Source organism: Belonocnema kinseyi, chromosome 2 (assembly GCF_010883055.1).
Source record: "Belonocnema kinseyi isolate 2016_QV_RU_SX_M_011 chromosome 2, B_treatae_v1, whole genome shotgun sequence".
Classification (NCBI taxonomy): domain Eukaryota; kingdom Metazoa; phylum Arthropoda; class Insecta; order Hymenoptera; family Cynipidae; genus Belonocnema; species Belonocnema kinseyi.
In genome coordinates this window covers 114,536,213-114,552,719 of record NC_046658.1, presented here as the reverse complement: position 1 = coordinate 114,552,719, position 16,507 = coordinate 114,536,213, and the positions used below count along the sequence as shown (strand labels likewise).

The following is a 16,507-nucleotide window of genomic DNA, read 5'->3' as shown; positions in this document are numbered from 1 at the left end:
TCAAATATTTTGGAATCTTGCAAATCTTTGTGAAATCTATGATACCTTTGTTAGTATTTGCAATGTTCTCAAATCTCTGAAATGCTTTGAAATATTAGAAACCTTTGTGAAACCTTTGGAATCTTGACAAAACTTTTGCAATTTTCTGAAATATTAAGAAATATTTTTGAATTTTTGAAATCTGTTAGAATCTTTTAAATCTTGGAAATACTTGTGAAATCTTTGAGATTTTTATGAAATATTTGTAATTTTTTTAAATCTTTAAATTTTTTAAAATTTGTATAAAATATTTAACATTTGTATAAAATCTTTGTAATCTCATGAGATAATTACAAATATTTTCTAACCTTCGGAATGGTATGTTTGAAATGTTTCTAAAGTCTTTAAAATTGTTGTAAAATCGTTGAAATTTTTTGAAGTCTTTGAAAACTGCTTAAATCTTTCGAAATATTTGTGAAATTTTTGAAAATCTTTTGAATCTTTTGTGAAATCTTTATTAAAATTTTTCAATCTTCTGAAATATTTTAAAATATTTTATAATCTTGGAAATGTTTGTGAAATCTTGTGACATCTTTGTGGAATATTTCCAATTTTTTTAGATATATTAAATCATTTGGAATCCTTGAAAACTTCTGAAATCTTTTGAAAACTATTTGAAATTTTTGAAATTTTTATAAAATCTTTGCAATCTTCTAAAATATTTAAAAATATTTTATAATATTTGAAATCTTTTCGAATCTTGGAAATTTTTGTAAAATGTTTGAAATTTGTTGAAATCCGTGAAATCTGTTGAAATCTTTGAAAATTTCTGGAATCTTTGAAATTTTTCTGAAATCTCTAAAATATTTATAAAATCCTTACAATCTTCTAAAATATTAAAAAAATATTTTTAAATTTGTCAAATATTTTGGAACCTCGGAAATCTTTGTGAAATCTATGAAACCTTCGTTAGTAATTGCAATATTCTGAAATTTATGAAATCCTTTGAAATATTGGAAATCTTTGTGACATTTTGTGAAATGTTCGATTTTTTTTTAAGTCTCTGAAATCATTGAAAAACACTAAAATTTTTCAAAATCTTTTGGAATATTAACAATATTGGTGAAATCTTTGACAAAATCTTCGAAATCTTTGTAAAAATTTTAGTGAAATGTTTCAAAATTTTTTGAAACCTTTGTGGAATCTTTGGAATCTTTATAAAGTCTTTGCAATTTTCTAAAATATTAAATAATATTTTAGAATCTTTGAAATCTTGGAAATCGTTGTGAAATCTTTGACATCTTTATGAAATATTTTTATTTCTTTGAAATCTTTGAGATTTTGGTAAAATCTTTAAAATCTTTGCAACCTAATGCGATATTTAAAAATATTTTAAAACCTTTAGAATGTTTTAGAATATTTGAAATGTTTCTAAAATCTTTCACATTTTTGTGAAATGTTTGAAATTTTTTGAAATCTCTGAAAACTTTGAAATCTTTGAAAACCTCTTAAATCTTTCGAAATCTTCGAAATTTTTTGCAATCTTTGACAAAATCTTTGTGAAATGTTTCGCAATCTTTTGAGTCTTGTGTGAAATCTTTATTAAAATTTTGCAATCTTTTGAAATATTAAAAAATATTTTATAATATTGGAAATTGTTTCGAATCTTGGAAATCTTTGTGAAATATTTCCAATTTTTTTAAATATATGAAATCATTTGGAATCCTTGAAAACTTCTGAAATCATTCAAAATGTTTTATAATCTTTGATGTCTTTCGCAATATTTTGAAAACTATGTGAAATTTTTTAAATCTTTTTAAAATCTTTGCAATCTTCCAAAATTTAAAAAAATATTTAATAATATTTGAAATGTTTTCGAATCTTGAAAATCTTTGTAAAATGTTTGACATCTTTGTGAAATGTTTAAAAAAATTTGAAATCCGTGAAATCTGTTGAAGTCTTCGAACACTTCTGGAATCTTTCGAAATGTTTTATAATCAATTAAATCTTTGGAATTCTTTTGGAATCTGAAATATTTTATAATTCCTTGAAATCTTTTGGAATCTTGGAAATCTTTGATATCTTAGTAAAATTTTAAGTAGGTACTTACTCCAATTGAAAAGTGAGTTGATGAAAGTGTTCGAATGTGCCGGGACAGTATAATTGCTGTTTCTCGCCACGCCCCTTAACCGTAGTATGCAGCAATCCTTTCAAAGAAGGAGTTTCGATTTGAACCTTAGCGGGAACTGGTAAATATGATCGAATCATGTAAAGAGGACTCAAAACTGCCTGTATAATTAAAAAAAAAATAATTTCTTCATTTTTTAGCTCATTATTATTATGTTGATTGGATAATGAATTAAAGAATTCGGATACTCACAAGAATCTTAGTTTTTCCTCTATCATCTTCTTTGACTATTCGCACCCAAATGCTAATGAATTGTCCTCTTTCTTGTAAAGGCACTACAATTTTGAATTATTAGTAATTTTAAGTAACAGAGTTTTGAGAAATATCGATATTTATGATTAAATAATAAAAACTACACGATTAAAAAATATATTCAATTTACAGAATGGCTTTTTGGCCAGGAATTACAAATTTTTAGAACAAAAACTTATCCAATCACTTGAAATATCACGAATTTCGCATCACATGATACAATGCAATTTGAAAAAAGTTCGATTTGAAGTTTCTTCAAATGTTAGGTTCAATTGTTAACCTATTCAATTATGAAATCATTCAGTTTACAATGTGCAATTTTAAATTTTGTTTGCTTCAGATATTTATTTATTTTAGGACTTCATTTTTAGGCGTAACTTTTCAATTTTAATTGAATTTTTGTTTATAAAAAACATTTTAGGTTGATCAACTTTATAAATACAAATGAATTCATAATTTTTGAAATTGACCTGTAGTTCGGGTATTCAAAATTGCACAATAATTTATTTTAGAAGACAATTCGGAACTTTTCAAAATTAAACAATTTACAACTTTTAAACTTGAAACTTAAAACGTTTCAATTCAAAAGCCTTAGTAATTACTCAAAACTATTTTTTATTTTCAAACAATTTCAAATTAATGGATTCATAATTAAACATTTTTATATCAATATAGGACTATCGTTTTAAAATAAACAATAATTATAAATCCAATACTTAAAATTAAAAAATTTGAAAATGAGTTGTTTGAAATAGAAAGCCTTGAATGGTTCAAATTTCAGAGCACCTTTTACAATATTTTAATTTTCAAGTGAAAGTATTGAATTTTGATGTATAAATAACAATTAAAAATTAAGTTTAAAATGAAAAATTTTCCGGTTTATCGATATTTAATTTAAAATTATCCAAGCTTACATTTTATGCGTGCAAACATTGAGCTTTTAAATCTAAATTTTTTAACTTAAATTTAAAAAGTTTAAAACTCAAAAGCTTAGAATAGATAAAATTTTCAGCTTTAAAAGTTTGAATTATTAAATTTCAATAACTGCAAAGTTTTTACGAAACGGGAAAATTCCGGAAAATGAGCAGTAACTTTTTTCCTCGAATAAAACTCGATTAAATCATTTAAATAAGATTGAAGAAGACGCTGTTTTGTAAAAAATTTTAAGTTTTAGAGTTTACTATAAAAAAACATTAATATTTGTTGAAAAGTTAAACTATAAAAACAAAACGCTAATCTTGAAATGATAAATAAATTTAATTAATGGCAAATAACATGTTATATATTAAAATTTACGAACAAAATGTCTTAATTCAAATTAAAAAAATAAGAAAACAGGAAACCGCCTAATTCCCTTCTTTTTTGGCTATCACCTTTTTTATGTTTATCTGTTTTAAATAACAAAAAAAATTTTTTCTAAATCTACCTGACTTCGTGAATTAAAAAAAATTTGACTTAAAAAAAGAGACAAATAAAAAAACTAGAAAAAAGTAGGAAAGGGATTTGGAGGTGCCCTTTTTTTTTCTTTCATTTAAATTTTTTTTTCAAATCTGAATGAAGAGACTTAAGATAGTGTTGTCTAAATTTAATCTTTAGATTCTTGGTTTTCTTTTTTAATTCCCAAGACTTTCCTGGTGCAATTTTAAATGTTGAGTGTTAAAGAGAAATTTAGATTATTTCTGAAAGTTCCTTAAGTTTTAGGTTATTACAAAAATAAAGGATTAAAAATGTACCTTTAACAAGCCAAGGTTGGCCCCACTTGGTATTTGGCTGCAATGGAATATCACCAGTCCATGCCAAATTCGGAATGCTTGAAAACCTCAAACGCATTGTCATGCTCGCATTATCCCCCAACACAATAGAAGAAGGTTGACTGTTTCCGGTGACAAAAAACAAATCCTTAAACGGCACTGTCTTATCCCTCGAAAACAACTCGTACTTAACCAATTTCATCTGAAAGCTATCCGTCAGTTGATTCGAAACAATAAATTGCCCCGAGAAGGTGACAAGTTTCTGAGTAGCTGAAAGGGACGACACATTCACACAAATCGAAATATCCGACGTATTTCCAAAATCCACGTTCTGCATGCCATCTTTCTTGACGGAAAAGGGCCGGCTCCAAATCCAGGCATTATCCTCGAGCGATATTCTCAACGACTGATTATTTGCATGTCTCCAGGAGTAAAAATGACACTGTCTACTCTCCAGTAAAATATTATCATCAGTTCCATTCTGTCCGAAACGAATTGGAACATTGCTGTCGTTAGCGATTATAAATCGAGTCACAATGATCGTAGGTTTAGCCTCATCTTCTAAAGCTGCGGCCCATAAATTTGCGGATACAGCTAAAGTGTGACTGATGGCTGGACTTAGCTTTAAAGAAAAGGGGCTGCAGGTCATCGAGACGTCCATTTTTTCACCGACAGAGACTTGCAATTTTTCGTACATACTATCAAGCACTTCCTGAAGGATCAAGAGACCATAATCCAGGATGTGAACTCTGAGAGTGCCGCTGATATCAATCAGAGCAGATCCGTCGAGCCATTTATTGAAAATCATAACAGCTTCCTTGTGTTCCAGACACATAAAACACTGCATCTCGGGAATCATTCCATTCAGGGTGTAATCAGCAAGTGGGGGAGGAAGGGTTTCGTAGGCGTTGGGAGGGATGTAATTGTAAAGAGCTAAGTGAACTGAACTGATGTTCAGTGCAGCTTGGATGTGTGGTATTATCGTTGAATTGAAATAAGAGTCGATTCGCAGACAGGCAATCAGCGCTCGAGTTGGTACGAGAGTTTTTGAAAGCGATGGATTCGTTGGTGCTAAAACTATTCGCCATACGCTAGCGACAGCCCGTGCGGGCGTTTTGTCCGGCAAATCTAGACGATAGCTGTCTGTTTCGGATAAATAAAATTCGACGTATCTTTGGTATGTCATTTGACTTTCACTCCAGTATTCAATCACGCAGTGGATCCTATCCTCCGAGTCTTCTTCATTCCATGCCTGGATAATAAACAACGTCTTAGACGAATTTTTTATGTGCAAAAAGAGCTCCGACCCACTTTAGAGGTCAAAAATAGTGTCAATAGTCGCAAAAATTTTGATTTTTGAGCAATTACACTGTTTTGCTACTATTTCAAAAAAAAAAATTACACTAAAGACACTATTTTCTCAAAAATCGCCGTTCATTTCAATATTCATTTCCTTTTCATTGAAAGATATTTGTGAACTTCTTCACTAAATGGTTAAAATTAGCGTATTTGTTTAGGGGTCATCCAAAAATAACGTTGACGATTTTTTTTTGAGGAAATGAGGGATAAAATAGTACTGTTGCTTATGCATTTTTAACCAAGAAGGTGTTCTTTTCTATAAAATTGTAGAATTTAAACCAATTAGTTAAATTTTCAATCAAGTTAGTAAATACATAAATTTTTAACTAAGTAATTTAAATAATGAATGTGATGCTTTTCCGAATTAAATTTGATTAATTTTTAGTTTATATTTTTTCATTTATAAAAATTTTTAACTAAAAAGTTGAATTTCTAAACTAAAAAGATTTTCATTCAAAGTAAATCATTATCTACAAAATAGTTTAATTTGGTACCAAATAGTTTAATTTCCTACCAAATTGGTGAGTTTTCAAGCCCAAAACACTACTTTTCAACTAAATAGTTAAATTTTTAAACCGAGAATATGAATTTTCTACAAAAAAGTGAATTTTTAAGCAAATAATTGAATTTTCTACTACGAAAATATAAACTGTCAATAAAAAATGGAATATTTTAAGTTTAAGTTAAAGAAATCCATTTTTAACAACAAAAAAACGAATTTTAACTAAAATTATAAATCTTCAACTAAATAAATGAATGCTCAACCCTGAAAAGATCAAGTTTCAACGAAAAATATAATAGTTGATATTTTATCTAACAAATATTTTCATTTGAAATAAAAAAAAAGCAGATGGATTTAACGAAGAAAAACGAATGATCAATAAAATACTAGAATCCGCAATTAAAATAGTTTTCTTTACTTATATTTTACCATTAAAGATGAATGTTTAACAAAATAAATACATTTTCAACTAAGTAGTTTCAATGATGGATGTGAAGCTAGTACAAATTTCATTTGATTAATTTTTAGTTTATATTTTTTCCGTTTATAAAAAATTTCAACTAAAAAGTTGAGTTTCTAAATTAAAAAAGATTTTTATTCGAGAGAATTTTCTATAAAACATTTTTTTATGAAGTAACTTTCAACTAAATAGTTGAGTTTGCTACTATGAAAATATAAACTGTCAAAAAATGGAATAGTTTAATCTTAAGTTAAAGAAATAAATTTGTAACAACAACAAAAAGCGAATTTTCAACTAAAATTATACCAATGAATGGAATGTTCAACCTAAAAAGATTAAGTTTCATATAAAAATATAATAGTTGATATTTTAATAAACAAATATTTTAATATGAAATACTAAACACTTGTATTTAACAAAGAAAAACGAATTTTTAATCAAATACTAAAAACTGCAATTAAAACACATTTATTTTCAACAAAACAGTTGTCTTTTTAATGAAAAAAATTTATTTTATATTATAAAAGATGTTTTTTTCAACAAAATACATACATTTTTAACTAAGTAGTGTAAACAATGAAAGTGATGCTAATCTAAATTTCGTTTTATTCATTTTTATTATATATATTTTTGATCACCTCTAAACAATTTTAACTAAAAAGTTGAATTTTAAATTAGTGAATATTTTCATTCAAGACAATTTTCTACTAAACAGTTAAATTTTAAATCCGAGAATACGAATTTTCAACGAAAAAATTAATTTTCAACTAAATATGTAGTTGAATTTTCTACTACGATAATATAAATTGTCAATAAAAAATGGAATAGTTTAAGTTTAAGTTAAAGAAATCCATTCTTAACAACAACAAAAAAACGAAATTTCAACTAAAATTATGAATCTTCAACCAAAGAAATAAATGTTCAACCTAAAAAGATCAAGTTTCAACAAAAAATATAATAGTTGATATTTTATCTAACAAATATTTTAATTTAAAAAGTTTGATTTAACCAAGAAAAACGAATTATAAATAAAATACTATAATCCGCAATTAAAATAGATTTTTTTTTACCATAAAAGATGAATTTTCAAAAAAACACATACATTTTTAACTAAGTAGTTTAAATAGTGGATATGATGCTAGTCCAAATTTCATTTGATTAATTTTTGCTTTATATTTTTTTCATTTCTGAACAATTTTCACTATAAAGTTGAATTTCTAAACAAGTAAAAATTTTCATTCAAGAGGACTAATTCTCTACAAAATATATTTTTTTGTATCAAATAGTTGAATTTGCTACTAAATTGTTGAATTTTCAAGCAAAAAAAAAAAGAAGAATTTTCTACAAAACACATATATTTTTAACTAAGTAGTTTAATTAATGGATCAAGTTTTATTTGATTAAGTTTTAATTTATATTTTTTTTCGTTTCTAACATTTTTAACTAAAAATTTGAGTTTCTAAACTAAAAAAGATTTTCATTCAAGAAAATTAATTTTCTACAGAATATTTTTTTTATGAAGTAGTTAAATTTTCTACCAAATTGTTGAATTTTGAAGCCAAAAAGACGAATTTTCTACAAAACAGGTAAATTTTTAATCTGAGAATATGAATTTTCAACAGGAAATTTAATTTTCAAACATATAGTTAAATTTGCTACTATGAAAATATAAACTGCCCATGAAAATGGAATAGTTTATTCTTAAGTTAAAGAAATCAATTTTTAACAACAACAAAAAACGAATTTTCAACCAAAATTATACCAAAGAATGGAATGTTCAACCTAAAAAGATCAAGTTTCAATGAAAAATATAATAGTTGTCATTTTAACTAACAAATATTTTAATCTAAAATAAAAAACACTTGTATTTAACCAAGAAAAACGAATTTTTAATAAAATACTAAAAACTGCAATTAAAACACATTTATTTTCAACAAAACAGTTGTCTTTTTAATCAAAAAAAAATTTATTTTCTACTATAAAAGATGTTTTTTCTATAAAATACATACATTTTTAACTAAGCAGTTTAAACAATGAAAGTGATGCTAGTCTAAATTACATTTGATTAATTTTTAATTTTATATTTTTTTCACTTCTGATCAATTTTAACTAAAAATTAGAATTTCTAAACTAAAAAATATTTTCATTCACCCTAAAAAAAAATTCAACGATAAATGTAATATGTAGTTCATACATGTCAACAACAAAATATTTAAATAAAAAAAGCAGTTGGATTTCACCCAGGAGGGTGAATTTTCAATAAAATACTAGAATCCGCAACTAAAGCAGATTCATTTGTAACAAAAAATTGCATTTTTAGTAAAAAAAATTCATATTCTATTATAAAAGATGAACTTTTAACAAAATATACAAATTGTCAAACAAATACTTAAATTTTCTACCAAATTGTTGAATTGCCAAAAATAAAGGATATTTTCATCTAAATTTTTATTTTTAGCAAAAAGAAAAACCATTTTTAAACAAAAAGATGAAATTTGTACAGAAATAAAAAATTAAAAAAAAAAGAATATGTCAATCAAGAAATAAAAATAACGTCAATAAATTTGTTGAATTTTGAAACTAAAAGGATGAATTTTCAAGAAAATAGTTGAATTTTCAACAAAATAAGAATATTTTTGAACCATGTAATATTCAAAATCTTTTCTATTTGATTTCTTATTGATTGGAAAAGATTCCTAGTTTGAACGATTTTAAAAATAGAAAACTTTGAAATTTTTATATTTAAAAAAGATGCATATTTTTGTAAATAGCAGGAGAAGAGTGGCGTGAATCTGAGTTCCGGTATAAGAAAAACAAAAATTTTAAAGAAAAAATTTATAAAAAATATACTTACTTCAAAAGGAACAGGAGAGACATGTATTTTCGTGAGAGCCCTTGGATGAGGATATCTCCAAGCCATAGCTTGCTGAGGAAACGTGAAGAATACAACCTGAAATATAATATAAAAATTTAAAAATCTATGGCAACTTTCAGGGTGGCCACTGGACCGGGAATATTTTAAGTCTGAAAAAACTGGGAAAAGACCGAGATTTATTGTGTGAACTGGGAATTTTGTTTAATTTTCAATAAAAAAACTTAAGGTATATAAAATAATAGTTATATTTCAAATTTAACAGTAGCATATTATAATTAAACGTCCTCGATGGTAAAAAATATATGTAAAAATATTTATGGAGTAAGAAAAGACAATATATTATATTTTAGTTACCGACTGCACACTAGGGTGACGCAAAAAGGCTTTTCTTTTTTAGAGGGCAACGATCCCCCCAATTTCATTTCAAATTCGAAAAAAGGAATTCTCTAATTTTTTATTATTTATTTTTCGATTTTACAGGTGCCGGTTTTGACTTGAAGTTTCCCATAAAAAATGCATGGGAAAAATCACTTTTTTGAGTTTTTGGAATAATTTTTTAGGGTTTGAAAAAATGTGACGGGGAAGTATTGGAGCCTGTAGAGAATTATCGAACGACGAAATTCATGTATCATATATACATTTATTATAATTGGTTAATTAATTTTCAATTATTTAAACAAATGGGATTTGTTTAAACCCTTTTTTTCGAGATTTCGTTTTTTTTCTTAAAAATTATTACTATATGTATATAGATATGTCTGATAGATGAAATTCTTCGTTGGATAATTCTCTACAGGCCCCCATATTTTCCCGTCACATTTTTTTAAATCCTACAAAATTATTCTAAAAACTCAAAAAAGTGATTTTTTCCCATGTATTTTACATGGGATACGTCAAGTCAAAATCAGCACCTGTTAAAATAAAAAAATAAAAAATTAGAGAATTTCTTTTTTCGAATTTGGAATGAAATGGGGGGGATTGTTGCCCTCTAGCATGCAAAAAAATTTCACCATGCATTTTTGGACCACCTTACTGCACACGCTTTCCTCTAATTCTCTCTCTTTTAAAAAATAATTTTCTTCTTTCCCTATTTTCGAGACACTTTCCCCTTTTTTAGCTTTTTTTTTCTTTTCCACTTAAGTGCCACTTAAATGTAAAAAGTCATTCATTTCGGTTGAAGATTCAACTATTTTGGTAGAAAATTCGCATGTTTGGATAGAAAATTCATCTTTCCTGGATGAAAATAAGCTTTTATGTTAAAAAATTAAACTGTCTTCTACAAAATTCGTCTTTTTGGTTTAAAAATTCAACTATTTGGTTAACAATGCGACTAATTAAATAATAGATTTAATTATTTCGCGATTTTAAATTTAATTACATATTTTTTAAATTTAACTTATTTGGCTAGAAATTAATCTTTATTGGTAGAAAATTATATTTTTTGGTACGAAACGTCAACTGCTTTTTAACATTCGTGTTTTTGGTCGCAAATTAGTCCTTTTGGACTAAAAACTCATCATTTAAAAAAATTGCATCTATTTGGCTCGAAAACTAAACTATTTGGTTAAAAGATCAAATATTTTGGTTGAAATTCGTCACTTTTAATTGGAAGTTCAACTATTTGATTGTAAATGCAGCTGTTTGGTTTAAAAGAAATAATGATTTTAACCACTTAAAAATTTGGTTGAAAATTCATCTTTCTTGATAGAAAATTATATTTTTGATGTCATCCGTTTTGGTTAAAGATTCGAATATTTTGGTGGAACATTCGCCAGTTTGGATAAAAAATTAATCTTTTATGATAAAAAAAAGTTTGGTTAAAATTTTAATTATTATATCGAACATTCAACTAATTTGTTAAAAATTCATCTATTAAAATTCATACTTTGTGATTGAAAATTTATCTTTTAAAATAAAATTTCGTCCTTTTGGCTCGACAATTAAATTATTTGATTAAAAGTTCAACTATTTTGTAATAAATTCGTATTTTTTTATTGAAAGTTTAAATATTTGGTTTTAATACAGCTGTTTGATTGAAACTTTATCTTTCATGATAAAAAGTTATATTTTTTTTATAAACAATTTACCCCTTCAGGTTGATAATTCAACTATATTATAAAAAATTCTTTTTGTTGGCAACAGTTTTTCTTTAAGTTATATCTTTTTTGTTTGAAAATTCGACCTTTTGGTAGAAAATTTAACTATTTGGTTCATAAATACATTATTTGAATGGAAAGACAACTATTTTCTAAACCACTTGATTTCCTAACTTCAAAACTAAACTCTTCTGTTAAAGAATTGTATTTGGATTCAAAATTCATCTCTTTTGGCTGAAAATTTAACTATTTTTTATATATCAATTTCATTTAAAAGAATTTATTTTTTCATGAAAATCAACTTCTTTGCCCTGGTTTGAGAGCATTTTCCTACAATAAAAGTGGGGATATATATTTTGTATAGTTAAAGTTTGTAAAACTAATATTTTCTCATTTTGAATGTTTAATTATGAGATAATTTTTTTTCGAAGTCCTTAGAATTAAACCTATTGAGATTAGAAGGTTTCGATGAAATAATTTGTTCATTATTGAACAATTGAATTAAAAGTTTCTGAATGAAATTTTTATTCAGCTTTAATTTAAAAAGTGGAAAATTCAGAAGAGTTCAATTTTGTCTGCCTTAATTGACAGTATAGTTTTGATTAATTTAAAGGAAAAAATCTTCAGGTTCAAAAATTTAATCTTCTTCATTTTAATGGCAGGGAAAAATATTTGCGAACCGTGAAAAACTCGGAAATTTTTCCGACGATTTCTCCTATTTTTTTTCTTTAGGCCTTAATCATATTTATTAATTACCTTTTCTTGAATACCCTAATAGAAAATTTATCATACCTGATAAGGTAGCGGTAGATCATCAGCACTTCCATCGACAAATTGGAAGACTCCAGATTTCAGATCATCTTTATAATGTTGTTCCGTGATTGGCAAAGAAGGTTTCTCCTCTGCTTTATAACTTGGCGATTGCGTAGTATGCTGGTTCGAAAATTCTTGGCAGTCTAGCAAAACAGTCTTAATAATTTGTATATGTTGTGGTCCACAATTCAAATGAATGCTATCGCTATCAGCTTGAATTTGTATTTGAGGAAACGAATTTTTGTCCTGCCATGATTCCCAAAGTAGACAAACTGTAACGTTGCAACACCATGGATTTAGAAAAACTTTCATGCTATCGCCAAATGATGCGGAAATCATGAAGGAATCTAGTGTAGCATTTCCATAAATTCTTTCGGGTCTGATGACATTTAGTACACTTCCAGCTAATGAAGCTAAGCTGAGAATTATTTCTGCTCCTGAATGAGATGTGAAAGAGAAGACTAATTGTTTCGTGATGAGATTGAAATCAGGTACGCTGTATTTTATAGGACTAGCGGAATTTTCTTGAGGAATAGTGCTTAGATCGCTCGAAGACTTTGAAGACCATTTTATAATGGTTTCGTCCTCGACAAAACATGATTTCACCTGATAAAGGAATTCCTCTATTAAAAATTGCTATTGCAATCCAAAAATTATTTTTAATTTATTGGGTTTAAAATCAAACAGTTGAGATAATTCGATTTTGAATGGAAATAAGTTTTTCAGGTCCAAATAAAACATACTTTTTCTATTAATATTGGTTACAATGTGTAGAAATAATGTTTTTTCAGATTAAAAAGAGCGCTCTTATCTTATAATTATAGATTTTTGTTGCTGTATTTAATGGCAATCTTTTGATTTAAAATATTTATGATATTTTTTAAGTCAAAATAACAGTTATATTTGCTTCTCGAGATTTAAAATATGAAAACTAAAATATTATTATTTTTTGGAACGATTCTTTGTAATAACTAAACGAACAATTACAAGAATAAAATTCTTATTTTATTGATTTTATAGCGTACTTAGTTTGTATGTAGCATTTACAAAATCGAACTGGGATTTAATTATTTTAATAAATTGGGATTAAATTTTTTAATTTAATAATGATTCCAAGGGACTTCACAAAATATAAAACGATTTTTATGGAATTTCAATAGATATACAATATACCTAAACATTTTATAATATTTCTATAAATTAAAAAAAATTTCACAAGAACGAGGTGTTTTCGTAAGATTTCAAAGATTTTGAAATACTTCAGGGATTGCACAGGATTCAAAAATTCCATGCGATTTTCAAAAATGTCATTAAATTTCGGGAGATTTGGAAGAATTTTATATGGAATTTATAAGCTTTTAGGATATTTAAAAATATTGAAAGGGATTTCAAAAAATTTCCAATTATCTAAAAAAAATTTTAAGAAATTTCAAGGGACTTTTATCAAATTTCCAGGGATTTCAATAATTTTAAGGGATTCTAAAGGTTATGAATTTGGTATTTTAATGAATTTCCCTATATTTTAATAATATAATATAATATTTTAATGGATTTCAATTTGAAGAAATTAATTTTTTTTTTAGATTTTAGGATATTTAAAACAATTCTAAGAACCTTTCAATTTATTTAAATAGTTGGAAGAAATTTTACAGGATTTGAAAAAGTTTAAGATATTTTTAAAAACTCCAAGAAGTTTTCAAGGATTTTGAAAAATTTAAAGAGATTTTAAAAGATTTCAATGGATTTAAAATATTTCAAGGTATTTAAAAAAATCCTAGAATTTATCATTAAATTTTAATAAATTGAAGGGATTTCGAAAATTTTAAAATACTTAATGGTGTTTTAAAAGATTCCAATGAATTTTTAAGAGCTTTAAACATTTTCAAGGAATTTCGAAGGTTTTTATGATTTTAAGGGATTTACACAATTTTCTCATATTTTCTCAAGTTTTCCTCTTTTTGCGCGTAAATGCGAACTGAATTAATAGAATGGAACAATAAAATTATTTTTTTTTGTATAAGTTCATTATTTGTTATTAAAAGTCCAATGTCATATGTTTGGTTCAAAATCCATCCTGTTTGTTTCAAAATTCAACTATTAAATTGAAAATTTAATTATTTTTTTCAAAATTCGTATTTTGTGTTAGAAACAGTTAATTTTCTGGTTTAAAAGATCACATTTTTGATTGAATTTTGAACTATCATATTTTCGGTTGAAAATTAATTTTTAGAATTGAAAACTGATATTTTCTAATAAAAAATTCAATTTTATTTTGGTTGCAAATTCATTTTTTGTGTGAAAAAGTAAACCATTTGGTAGATAATTTTTATATTTTTAGATAAATCATCTTCTTGGCTTCATAATTCTACAACTGGGTTGAAAATTTTTGGTTTAAAGTTTTTTTTATTTTAAAATATCTTTCTCAGTTGAAAATTCAACTATTCGATTGAAAATTCATGTATTTTTAATTTTTATACTTTTCTTCTAGAATTCATCTGTTTTTTAAAATAAAAAGTTCTACTATTTGGTACAAAAATACAATATTTTGTTGAAAATTCCACTGTTTTATTGAAAGTTAAATTCTTTTCTGAAAGTTCAACTACTTCGTTGAAAATTCGTCCTTCTGTATTAAAAATGCAACTGTTTTTTGTAGAACTTTATTTTATTTAATTTTTTTTAATATCCGATCGTTTGCTTGCAAATGCACGTTTGTAGGTTTAAAATTTCACAGTTTGGTTAAAAAAATAAATTATTTGGTTGAAAATGTAATTATTTTGTTGTAAATTTAACTATGATCTTAAAGTCTTTTTTCGGCAAAAAAAGTAGAATAAACGTGAAATCAGCATTTAGCCCAGGGATATACTACTTGAAGGGATACATAAAAAGTACATGTTTTTATTAATATTTTTGCTCATGAAGTCACAATTTTCGGGCTTCTAAATCGGTTATTTTCGTAAAATTAAGACACTTTAAATGTAATCAAACTGTCAATTCTTAAAATATATTCATTAATCTTCAATTACTAATCAATTATAATTTCGAAATAAAAAGCTTTTAAACCATAAATTTTAGTAATTCTGCGATTAATTCTGAAGCATACCTGTATTCAAACACTAAACCGGAAGCTTTCTACTAGAAGATATAAAGCCATCAATTTGAAAAAGATAGGCAGGCACACATTACCAGATGAGTCAAAATATCTCAAGTGTGTAACTTTTAAATCGATAGTTCTATTTTTAATCAATTTATACAGTTTTTGATTCGTTTTTACATCAAAATAACTCGTTTAAAATATTTTTTCAACCGATTTTGTTGTTATAAGTTATTCAAAATAAAAGTTCTTCATCATTTTTTTCAGAAATGTATTACTCGCGAACGGTTCATCGAAATTCAGTATTTATTATGCAAATTTTTTTTACGAAGTATACTTTACGCTAAAAAATTGTTCGGTTGTAAACAAAATTCGGTTACTATTTGAATAATCGTTTGTTTAAAACAAATGAAAATTAATTAAACTTCTCCGCCTGTGACCAGAGCACGTTCAAAATCGCGCGTGTATCATATTGAGTACAATATGACACGAATTTTCAAGTGAAATGATAAATGTTCACGAGAAAATTAATTTTTATTTAAATGGTTCAACTTTCTACGAGGTACAGTTAATTTTTTAATAAAAAAATGAATTTTCAACCAAGAAGATTAATTTTCTACTAAAAACGATGAATTTTGAACAAAATATATCCATTATCAACTAAAAAATCAATACTCAACTAAAAGTTAAATGGTTAAGTTTTCATTTAAAAAGATTAATTTAAGAAAATAATAATATTATCAAAGCAGTTCACTTTTCAACGAAATAAATGAATTTTTAACAAAAAAAAAAATATAGCTAAATTAAAAAAAAAAAGATTTTTTTAATGATGTGCATCAACTTTCAGCCAAGAAATATAGGAATAATTGGAGAATAAATTATTTCGAATAAAATTATTGCGGGTATCATATTAAGTACAATATGACACGAATTTTCAACTGAAATGATAAATGTTCACGAAAAAATGTATTTTTATTTAAATGGTTCAACTTTCTACCAGGTACAGTTAATTTTTTACTAAAAAAATTAATTTTCAACGAAGAAGATTAATTTTCTACTAAAAAAGATGAATTTTCAAAAAAATATATCCATTATCAACTAAAAAATCAATTTTCAACTAAAAGTTGAATGGTTAAGTTTT

The 16,507-nt window shown here is 25.5% G+C and overlaps 1 protein-coding gene across 1 annotated transcript in view; it reads right to left on the bottom strand.

The window, feature by feature from the left end:
* Positions 1-16,507, bottom strand: part of LOC117167188 (vacuolar protein sorting-associated protein 13B) — a 116,331-nt gene that overhangs the window by 44,283 nt on the left and 55,541 nt on the right. Inside the window, exons 31-35 of the mRNA XM_033351913.1 lie at positions 12,255-12,881; positions 9,346-9,441; positions 4,153-5,422; positions 2,360-2,442; positions 2,090-2,268 (exon numbers count right to left, since the gene is read on the bottom strand). Coding sequence (XP_033207804.1) covers positions 2,090-2,268; positions 2,360-2,442; positions 4,153-5,422; positions 9,346-9,441; positions 12,255-12,881 — 2,255 coding nt within the window. The remainder of the gene's footprint in view (positions 1-2,089; positions 2,269-2,359; positions 2,443-4,152; positions 5,423-9,345; positions 9,442-12,254; positions 12,882-16,507) is intronic.